Source organism: Homalodisca vitripennis, chromosome 7 (assembly GCF_021130785.1).
Source record: "Homalodisca vitripennis isolate AUS2020 chromosome 7, UT_GWSS_2.1, whole genome shotgun sequence".
NCBI lineage: Eukaryota > Metazoa > Arthropoda > Insecta > Hemiptera > Cicadellidae > Homalodisca > Homalodisca vitripennis.
In genome coordinates this window covers 53,705,797-53,717,339 of record NC_060213.1, presented here as the reverse complement: position 1 = coordinate 53,717,339, position 11,543 = coordinate 53,705,797, and the positions used below count along the sequence as shown (strand labels likewise).

Here is an 11,543-nt window from a genome sequence, read left to right as displayed (position 1 = left end):
AAATTAAATAAGAAAATGATTCATCCATTTCAAGACCAATTTTTTACAATAACACTCAGCTTCCAAGGCCTACACCGTTGATTATTTACAATAGTAATTTTAATAATATTAACATCTGTAAACCAAATAGAACGAACTTAAGATTAAGTAATGCATATATCTTTCCTTATAAAACGTTTTTGGTATTAAAAAACTATGAATCTTAATAATTAAAAAGTAATGTTGGTGCATAAGTGTTAATTACTGATATGTTATTTTAAAAGATTTTAATGTAATAATGATTACGTCCGTATTCGTCTAACACTTATTTTATATTTTATTGTATGCTGAAAGATACAATAAACCACAAAGTATGCCGGTTTTTACTAAGCTTTTCAAATATTGCCACCCCTTATACAGCCTGAGTTTGTAGAAACGTTTTAAAAAGAAAAGGCATCAAAGACAAACAGTTTGTCAACCCTCTGCGTTGGGGTTGGGATAAACGCAGGAACTTTGAAACATCATCGTTGGTGTTGAAAGAAAGGATAGACATTGTTTGTGATAGATGTAACACTAGACTGTGTCCTCAACTACCTCGCAACCTGCTCGTACCCCCCCCCTCGCACTCAAACCCTTACCGCCCTATCTACCCCGTACCCCGTAGCCCACCCCCCACTTTGTCCCTGAGCAACAAGTCACCCCTTATCGATTTTGACCACTGCCCTCCCCTAACCTCACAGTGCGTTAAAATCCTTTTATATATATTTACTAATGATTCCTTATAACTGAAACACAACACTGACATTTGTCAGTTGTTGGGAGTTATCAATAATATCCACGATTATTGACGTTTATTATCGTAGAATTATTATAACTTCGGGTTTTCATAATCGGTACGTTGGAGGCTAATTGATATTTTTTTGTTTAACGTCAGACTTGTACAATAATATTAAAAATTTTAGGACTAATCTTTAGAATGATTTGGCTGAGCGTTAGCGAAAACCAAGTTATCTGTTGCATTTAAAAATATCGAGCTAGGAACTGAAAAATTGTATTTCTGTCTATGTCTGTCCTCAAGATATGTCACAAAAAACTTTACTATAGACTTGAAATTTTTTCCAAGCTTCATTTATATATCGGCAACATCTAGTTCGATAATGATGAAGCATGTCAGTCTATATGGTTTGGCTGAGCTTTAGCAGCCATTTTTACGCGGTTTTGGGTAACCATGATGGCAGTACTAGAATCGAAGAATAAATAAATTTGTAAAGAAACCCGGGAAAATTAATATGACGTTTTAACATGCTACATGTTTTAATCTAATAACATTAACTAAAGAAATTTTTCATGTAACCCGGTGATGTTTATTGGGTGTCACACGGTATAGTATAGTCCCATCTTTTATTTGTATATTTAAATCGTTTAATTCATTTATTTTAATAATTTTTTCTTGTGTATTAATATTTTATAGTACGTTTAATATAAAAATACGAATAGAACGTTAACGGTCAATTAATAGTGAATATCTAACAGTCGTAAACGAACTATACACATATTTTTCCTGTATTAAACAGTACTAATCAAGGTTAATACTACACATATTTGATAGTATTAAACCGTATGCGGTAAGTTATATCTAATTACATGTTTGTATACAATTTTAGTATTTGTCTAGTCTACCACGAAAATCTATAATAGCACTATTATATTAGATGCCAATATATTGCATTGCGCAGAGAATTATCGTACAAAACTTTTATAAGGGAAATTAATTGATCGTAATTAGTTTAGTAATTAATAATTATCCTCTTCTCTCCCCAACCCAAGAGGGGGGTTCTTACAATTTGTAAGAAAAAATTGTAATTAATTAAAAAATCTGGTCGCTTATGTGAGCTATTAGTGCAGTGTGATTAAATAAAAGAGACATTATTCGTATAAAAAAACTTATTGGCTTTGAATTAATATTCAGATTCTGGCTAAAGCATTATTTTGTTTAATCTTTATTGTTCTGTGAGGCAATATTTTAAAAATTCCATATTTTTAATCAAATAAATTAGAATTTCATTATGTAAATTATTTTTAAATGTTTTACTGTTCAGTTTTACACATATTTACCTGTTCATGTAATAATCCATAAATCAATAATCTATTCTCCCATTCACCTTTCTTTAGAGAAATCTAATATTCACAATATTTTGAAACCTCTTAGTAAAACAAGGATACAAGCTTACACGGATACAGGGATATTAGCTTTTTTAATACATTGTTTAGCACATTTAAGTAAAAAGAAGAAAATATTGATCATACGTTACTAATCTATAATAATATCAAAACATTGCTTGACTTTTATTTAGCAAATTTATGTTAAAAAAATATTATTTGTAGACAGATTTTGTTATCAATCGAAAAGTCTTAAACTCTAGAGGTGGATTTTTTGAATTCGAATTCCATGAATTCTGTCTCATGGCCCTCCAAACTAGAAATGTAAACTTATGAGAAAATATATATATTTTTAATGTAAAACAGCTGATTACTAAAAAAAACACGTATGTTGCTCAGACAGGTAGTATAAGTCCATTAACCAAGTTGATATCATCTTATTTTTTCTAGTTTGGTTTAAATCTGTGTTTTATTATTCATATTGTGTGCTTTCCGTAAATTTGGAACCTCTAATAAACCAACAACCTAGGGTTGTTTGGCATAGTATTGAAACATCAAATTTCCTATGTAGATAAAGATAACTCAAATTCTCCTGAATAGTTTTTCACAGTTTAAAGAGCAAAATATAATTTTTACGACCCTTTTTTATCACTGTCGACAAGTAGCTATAAATAAGCTATGCAACCGTGCGTTTTGTTATCCAAATATGTTTTACGTAGTGGAACGTGATACTATACTACCCATAAACAACTTCAAAACGTGTGTATATCATTATCAAATTTATATTCAAACAATTTACCGAAATAAAACTCCAACCAAAATGTTTAATTACGTTAAAGCCTGAGCAAACATTATTAAATCCTTGTTGGAATTAATGACCATGCGTTTTATCCTGCCTGTCCAATATTTCATTAGTTTTAACATGTAGTTTGTATTTATTTTACTTATCCAGCATGCTACATTTTCCAGTTGGTGATTTTTGTAGGCGATAAGTACGTTTACTGTGGCCGGTACCTTTATGAGTTTCGGTGAGAGAGCAAGAAGGTTGATATTTCGGAAAATGGAATCGTCTGGGGGATGTATGCGATGGTCGGCTGGGATATCGGATAGTAAACGATGAGCGAACGTTTAGATATTTCACGTTCAAAAATTAGAGGTTGAGGGTCATTAAGCTCACTCGCATAAAATGTTCTCGTATCCGATAAGGAAAGTTTTGTTATTCATGTTGGCAATATTGGGTGAGGTTTAGCAATCCTACCCAATATTGGAGTGATAAGTGACACGAGCAATGGAGGAGGAGGAGCAATGAGAAGGAGAGAGAGAGAGAGAGAGAGAGAGAGAGAGAGAGAGAGAGAGAGAGAGAGAGAGAGAGAGAGAGAGAGAGAGAGACTCCTTGTTACTATTAGCAGTAAATCTATAAAATGGTTTATTCAAGATACATTTGGGATAGGATAACAGTACATACTATTAATCATAATACTATTAATTCTTCATTTAGCCTCATGTCATTATTTTGAAGTGGAGAAACTTAGCATGTAATTTTCCAAATATAAATGATAAGTTTAAAGATACATAAACGTTAAAATGAAAATATTAAAACTAAAATTAATCCATACATGGGGCAGAGCAATTAAATGCTTTTCTAAAAAGTTGCCAACATTTAATTTATAGATACCTACGCAAACTACAAAAATTTGTAATTTAATATTTCCAAGAAAGAGAGTTCAGTTCTAAATTCTAATTTTTCCCTTACGGTTCAACCTTTTGTAAACCCTTTGGAAGTTGGGTTTTCACCTCTGCTGTCAAGAGCGCACTCGTGACCCGGTCACCCCCCCTCCCTTCGGCACCACTACTCCCGACTCACCCATCCACCCTTCTCCCTCCAGGTTCAGCAACAAGTCTCTTGTATCGACCGACCAAGCCAAAGCCAAGCCATTCACTTGCTGTTGGTTCAAATAACCTGCCACCATTTGTTACACTTTTGCATTTTCAGCTTATATCCTCGGATATCAATGTAGACCTGCTAGTAATAGTCCAGGCACCATCGGCACCGTGTTTGTACACGCTACGTTTCTCAGAGTAAATCATTAACTTAATATTACTCCTCTCTAAATATACGTGCCAAGTAGACATTAATATTACTCTGCATGTTTCTCGCATAAAAAATATCGAGCCTTAACATTATTTGTCGTGGAGAGTGTGTGTTGATTTTGTAGGACACGTGTAAGATATAGTCCGTTGTTAGACCTACAACTATTCATTATTACAAACGAGTTCATGGCACCATATCTAATTTGGTAGTGCCACCTCCTTTAAAAATATATCATTAACTGTATTTATCACATTATGCTATCTTAAAAATTATGACAAACTTTCTCCTTTTGTAAACATATTTAACAAGAACAGAGTGTGCGCCACGTAAGTAAATAATAAAGTAAGTAATTTTGTATAAGAATCAAACTGAAAAACCTTTCGTGGCACTTTCTCGACAATTGTTGCTTAGGTACAATGTTGACAAGTTGGTATGCTTCCAGGAGTGACGGAGAGCAGAATAGCTGATGGAGGAGACGACGATGGTCAGCGACAGGTCGGCGCCGACGAGTCGCCATGATCCCGAGCAGTGCGGCGAGCTCGAGACATGACGTGAACACGGTCCAGCGCCATAGTCAGAGTTAGATTTATTTTTATACGGAAAAATAATGGAGGAAGTGAAAAGCAACTCGGCGCCGGAATCGCCGGCGAGGACTCCACCGCCGCCGGGCCAGAACGCGGATCTGGTGATCGGCGACTATATGGAGAGGTTGGGGACGCGACTGGGTATACTAGAGACCGAGTTGAGGTACGCCTGGAGAGCTCTGGATCTGCTCTCGCAGGAGTACATTAAAATGTGGGAACGGCTGGAGAAGTTGGAATTGCTCTTGTACGAGCAGCAGAGTGTCATCTCACAGTTGATCGAGTTCTACTCCTCGGTAGAGCCGAACGAAACGGAGGGTGACTTGTTGGAGAGACCAAGAATCATCCAGGGTATCAGTTCCGTCGACGAGATAGGCCTCTTGAACACCGATTTGGTTATGTCAACGACTGCTGCACAGTTCATTAATGAGCTGAAAATCGAAATGGGAGTCGACGGGTTGAATCTGCCCGATGAAGCCTTTTATAGAAGTCTGAACAACGCGTACAGGAACGATCTCGTTTGCCCGAGTAGTTCTGTAGCGGCGTCAGGTGCTTCGCAACTCGGCATGATCTGGGAGGAGTCGGAGGAAGATAGCAACGGAACAACGAAAAGGGAAGAGAACAAGGACTTAGTGACTGCGACCGGCGAACCTCAGGAAGTGTTCAGTTCTTTAGATTATAAAGATTATCGTGGGAGCTCGCCTTGCGTCAGTGAGAATGATTTAGTTCAGCTTTCGCAGCTGTCTACGATGGACCAGGTCGCGTTGGAAAAACTAAAAGAGCTGGATAGGTTGACGACAAAATTGCAAAAAGACTCTCAGAACTTAAAAGAACTTCAAGATCGTTTGCTCGCCGACTCGCCGAAACACAAGTACTCAAAAGATACTACGGACGTCTCTGAGATCACTGTTCGAGAAGACAAGACTAATGAGATTGATGATCAGCTGAGGAGAATGTGTGCCGAGACTGAACTGGAAAACTGGGGCTTCAGCACGACAACGAGGGCAATATCAGACATGTTGATGCTAACGAGTGCCCAAGCAGCCGCATCATCACCCAGGTTAGGCGTAGATGAACCGTCCCAAGATCCTAATTTGTCGGGGTTCATATCAACGCCGACTTCTCCAAGAAAGTTGATGACCTCTCCAAACCTTATGTATTCTTCAACAGGAAGACTAAGCACTAACAGTTCTACTTTGAACGATCTTACGTCATCTCATAGATCTCTACCCCTTTCTCCTAAGTCTGATAGGTTCGATAAACCGTCGTACAGGACAGATTCTTCGATTGTCGGAGCCGATGTCTATTCATCTGGAGTTAGAAGTGATTCTTTGGGATATTCGTTGAATAATGAAAGAGTCAGTTCTCCAACACCCTCGTTAGTAAGGACAAGGCAAGACGGGTACATCGACGGACCATCCTTGAGAGATGATCAGGAGTTAGACGTATCCATTGTCCAATCCGCAAACAGCCCTCCACCTCCAGCACCCAAAGACTCTAACATTTACCTAATGCCAAGTGATCATATTGAAGGCATTCTTAGAAAAAGTCCTGTAAATCTGTTCAGCTCCCAAGGCCCTTCGTGTTCAACGAACGAAATGGTGCAAGGTCGTCTAAGTCCGAGAACGCCTCACTCACCAAAATCTCCAAGAGCATCTCCTAAACACGCAATTGTCAAATCTTCTTCGACCCACATAGTAACTGCAAAATCGGATTCTGGGCTTTCGTCAATGAGTGGGTGGTCCAGCTTAGAAAAGTCTCCAGATGGATTAAATTCCAAAACGCCTATTTCATATGCATCTGAAAACCTTGTCCACATAGGTAGGATATCTCAACAACACCCCTTGAATCCTCCGGTATTCGCAACTAATACTGTTTCTGTTCCTACAACGTACAGTGATATTCCACCTTATAACTACGGGGATGTAGGTAATAACGATTACAACCACATCCTACCAGGTGGCCTGAGAACCTCAGCGTTTACAACTGTTAGAACTCCAACAACGCTACCCAGTGGTGTATTTTCAAACCACTCAGACAGCTCAAATTTTGTTCCTCCTCCCGCCCCCGAGATCGGAATGGGTTCTATGAGGCATAGCAGATATGACTATGACGCTGCGACAGTCAAAAACGATTACATATATTATAGTGATCAACCTGCCATCTATTCAGTAGCAGGGAGTCATAGACAAGACTTTACATCAGTATACACCAGCGGTGCGGCCAACTTCTTACCTACTACGACTGTATCTAGTTTTCCCGACCTAATAGGACCGCACGCCGCACAAGACCAGTTTAGTAGTTCATCTTCGTCCAGCTATCGGCCTAGCCATGAACACCGAAGTCAGTCCACCAGCTCCTATCCTGCTTCTACTTCTACTCCTAAAAGAAGTTTAAACAGAGGTTATTCTACAGGTTCTGTACCTTCTGGGGGAGCGAGTATTTCTAACATGGAAGAGTACAAAACAGCAATGTACAGAACGATGTTTCCTACAGGAAATATCACTGACGCCCTAAGTTACTATCCTACCAATAACACGTACAATGGTCAACTACAAAGGGCAGAATATACTGAACCGGCTTGGATACCCGAGCAACAGTCCCGCATGGTGAGGGATATAACTTCAAGCACAATTAGATCGTCAACAAGTGTTGAAACTTATAATGCGAGAGGATTTGATCCTCGGTATTATCAAGGTGGATCACCTGCACACTTTAGGAGAGATATGGCGTATAGTGACATGGACATTAGAAGCAAAGGGGTTTCTGAAATGGCAGACCGTCCTCCTGATATTGCCTATTATGACCCCAGCAGTGTCATAGTTTCCCAGTCTGGATACATCAGCATAGCAGCGGATATCAAAGAACCACAAGACGACAAGTCCAAAAAGACCAAACGAGGAGGGCTCAAGTCGGCGATGAGTTCAGTGAGTAGTTGGTTGCCAGATATTCATCTCTCTAAGCGACACAGATCGTATTCTTTACCTACAGGCGTGAGAAGAGAAGATTTAGGTCTTACAAAAGAAACGGGTAAACATTTTTCACAATCGCTTAGAAGTAAACAACCACCTTCGAGTAGAAAAAAGAAGAAGAACCAGCTTGTTTCAACAATGTCTGGATTTTTACAAAAGGCTAAGAACAGATCTCAACGTTACCAACAAAGTATGTCAGACCCAGAACATTCGGAAACAGAATGGAGCAGTAGACACAGTGGGGTCTCAGAAGATAGCGAGCCTGACAGCGTTTTTTCGGACGTCCAAGATAGTTCCTTATTTGCCAAAATGTCTAGTAATACAAACATTCCCAATGCAAGTACGTTCCAATCTCCCTCCCAGAGCCAGCCTGATTATTCAGAAACGTCTACTGTAGAGGCTGATGACAAGTACAGGACTGAGACAAGATCGGAATATAGAGGGGATCATAGAATATTAGAACAGAGAATGGAACCTAGAACAGAAAACAGAGTTGATCAGAGATTAGACCAAAGACAAGATCAGAGAGTTGATTATAGATCGGATCAGAAGACCGATCAAAGGATGAATTACAAAGTTGTAGACCAGAGAATGGATCAAAACGTTGTTGAACAACGGAATGAGATTAGAGATCAAAGAAATGATCAGCGGGATGAACAAATTGATAGAAATATTAGTATATTTGATGATGATCCTTTTGGTGCATCTTCATTATTTGCAACAATAGGAGAAGCAAAAAAGGCCCCTTCGCAAAGCCAGAGCAATAGTGGTGAAGAATCTGGAGATGGAATGCAATTTCCTCCGGTAACATTAGGCAGTGCTTCTCGAGAATTTGCTGTATCCCGAGCTTTAGGAAAATACCGCCGCAGGCAATCTTCATCATCTCAGTTGGAAGAAACGCCAGTTACAGAAGATGCTCCACAGCAAAAGTCACGCGATGAAATATTTACAGTAATAACGACAGATGAAGAGGAAGAAGAGCACAGAAGGAACGAAATTTTTGAAAGAATAAGCTCTGAAGAGAATAACAAGCTTTCTCATGTATCAAATGAAGAACAGTATTATAATGATAGTACTCCCAATATAGCTAAACATGGTAGACATTACCCTCCTCCTAGACATCAAGCTAGTCTCGAAATTCCTTGGGGAGGAAGAGGCTCGGGTGACACAGATGATGATAATAGAAGCACTCATTCGTGGAGGAGCACATCGCGTGTATCTTCTAGAAGGCAAAGTACAGAAGATAGCATAGACAGTGAAGACGAATGGTATTGTTATGAACTTAGAAAGTTGGAGGAGTTAGAAAGGCAGTCTAAATTGGAGGCAGAAATGCAACAGCTCCCAGAGGATTTTGAACCCGAAGAGGACGTCAGAGAGCGCATGTCATTCGTCCTCAGGGAACTAAGGCTAAAAGTAAAACGTAACGATGAAAATGAAGATCTTCCCGGAAGTCGTAGAGGGTCTCGAGATAGCAGAAGAGGAAGTATTGAACTGGCAGCTAAAAGAAATGCTTATGAGAGAATTGATGATAGACCAGGAGAAAGATACGACAGAGAAAATAGAAGAGGTAGTTTTGAGAGAATAGCAATGGAACCTAGGAGATTGAGTCAGGAGCTGAATGAGAAAGATTTCAGAAGAGGCAGTGTTGAAGAGAGAAGGGGTAGTTTTAGGGATAAAGATAGGAGAGAGCCATTCAGTTCCACAAGACGAGGCAGCTACGAAAGACAGATGTATGATTCATACGACGACCAAGAAATAGCAATGGAGTATCCAAGAGATAACATAGAGCAACACCGAGATGATAGAATGAAGGACTCGTCGAGAAAGGAAATCATCGAAGACAAATACGAAGAAATACCTGAGGCCTCTTCTGGAGAAACAAGTGGGCCTGACAGCCCCCAACACAGTGCTGAAGAGTTGGAGGTGGATGAGGCTAAAGCTGTAGCTGAGGAACTGGAGATGATGAGAAGGAGCTCCAACAGCAGTGGGATCAGACAGGACCGCCCACCCATATCCGGTTCAGGCTCAGTGAGTAGAGAGGGCTCCTTGAGCGTGCCCCCGAGTGAGGTGTCCGTAAGTATACCGGAGGGTTGGGATACGGAGGAGACCGCAACAGTAAGGGAGGGTTCGGTAAGTGTACCAGGGAGTGATGAGATGAGCTCGGACAGGCCCGGAACACCCTCGCTGCCCCGGTTCAAGTCGGAGGGTGATCCTGCGGTATCCACTAAGGACGAAGTCCCAGGGAAGGATAGTGGCCCGATGGGAAGCAAATGGAAACTACTCAAGGCTCTGAAGGAGAGAAAGGCAGAACTCAAAAGTCAAGAGGCCGCCCAGGCTGAAACAACAACAACGACTACTACCGTGAGTATCCATCCTGCATTGTTTTGTTAAATGTTTAACAATGTTTTAAAGTAAATGTTGGAAGTATTTTTGTAAACTATGGTATCTTTTCAAACTAAAACATTTATGTTGATACATGCATTGATGATGCTTTTGTAATACACATATATTTATTTTGGTATAAATAGATTGACAATTTATAAACGCTATTTCACAATACACATTTATAAGTTGCATACAGGATACAGAATAAGTCAGTTTTAATGGATGCAGCAAATACTGCAATATTGTAATGGTGTATTAATAACTGTATTGTACTTCGAACACAATGGACATGTTCATTCTACATTAATTTGTGTTGAATGAATTTATTCAATACAGGATTAGTTTTGCTGCCTCTACTTAACTATTATTAAAGTTGGAAACTAGTTTGCACTGATTATTTCATGTGATAGTATATCAGCTGGTATATCGTAACTCAAGAACTTTAATTGTTAGTCTTCACTGTAGAACGTAGCGTGTTCAGGTGTACTCGACCACGAACTCAACCGGTACAGGAAGAAAGTGATAAAAATCTGTGATAATGTTATACTTATACGATAACCATGTTAAATCATTCGGTGCATTTTCATTTTTTTAACTCAAATAGAAAATATAATTTGGTTTTAGAACGTTACATTTTCACTTACACTTCCACCAAAGACGAAGAGATGCTTCAATAATTACAATGGGTTATGTGGTGACGTTAGTAAGTGGAATGAAAATATGAAAGTATTTCTAAGATGCTTAAATATTCTGTTATAGTTAGATAAATAACAATGTTGATTCACGCTTTATTGGTTAAACAGAATTTGAATGAACAATATACAAATGTAAACAAAAGCATATTTTAATTAAAAATGCTAACAACGCCAAGTTAGACTCTTCTGATAGAAGAAGCAGTTCTTTTATATCTAGTCAATTTTGAAAAAATAATGTGATCTCCTTCGTTCTATTATTTCCAACGTAATATGCTACCAAAAATAGAACACTACGTTCGAGAACTTAAATATATCCCCCTCATAAGTTGTAAAAATAAACATTAGGAAAATTATTAAGCTTGCAAATGTACTAAATCTTCTATGAAATGTGTGGCGATAAACTCACCGATCATAAATAACAAATGGAAAGTTGTACGTAAAAAGAACTGGAGCAAAACATGAGAGTCCTGGAATACAAGAGCAAGCAACAAATTTATTTTATTGTTTTACCAATTTATAATTCTACATAATGTTTTACTGCAAAGAGGTGAATAGTTTGCTCATCGACAAAGTTGTACTCATATGTAGATGAACCTTTTAGTTCCTGCTAAAACATAAGGATTCTGTTCGATTAGACTGTGCTCAGTTAATTTTTTTAGTAGCTAATTCACCTGCTACT

At 38.6% G+C, this 11,543-nt stretch overlaps 1 protein-coding gene across 7 annotated transcripts in view; it reads left to right on the top strand.

Moving 5' to 3' along the window:
• The first annotated feature begins 4,594 nt into the window (after positions 1 to 4,594).
• Positions 4,595 to 11,543, top strand: part of LOC124365823 — a 213,786-nt gene continuing 206,837 nt past the window's right edge. For 3 of the 7 annotated variants that reach the window (XM_046821870.1, XM_046821872.1, XM_046821869.1), the window contains exon 1: positions 4,597 to 10,145. In XM_046821870.1, the coding sequence (XP_046677826.1) occupies positions 4,839 to 10,145 (5,307 nt within the window). In that variant the 5' untranslated portion in view covers positions 4,597 to 4,838. Of the gene's footprint in view, positions 10,146 to 11,543 lie in introns of all 7 variants that reach the window. The other 4 variants (XM_046821868.1, XM_046821866.1, XM_046821867.1 and 1 more) reach the window with 2 other exon arrangements.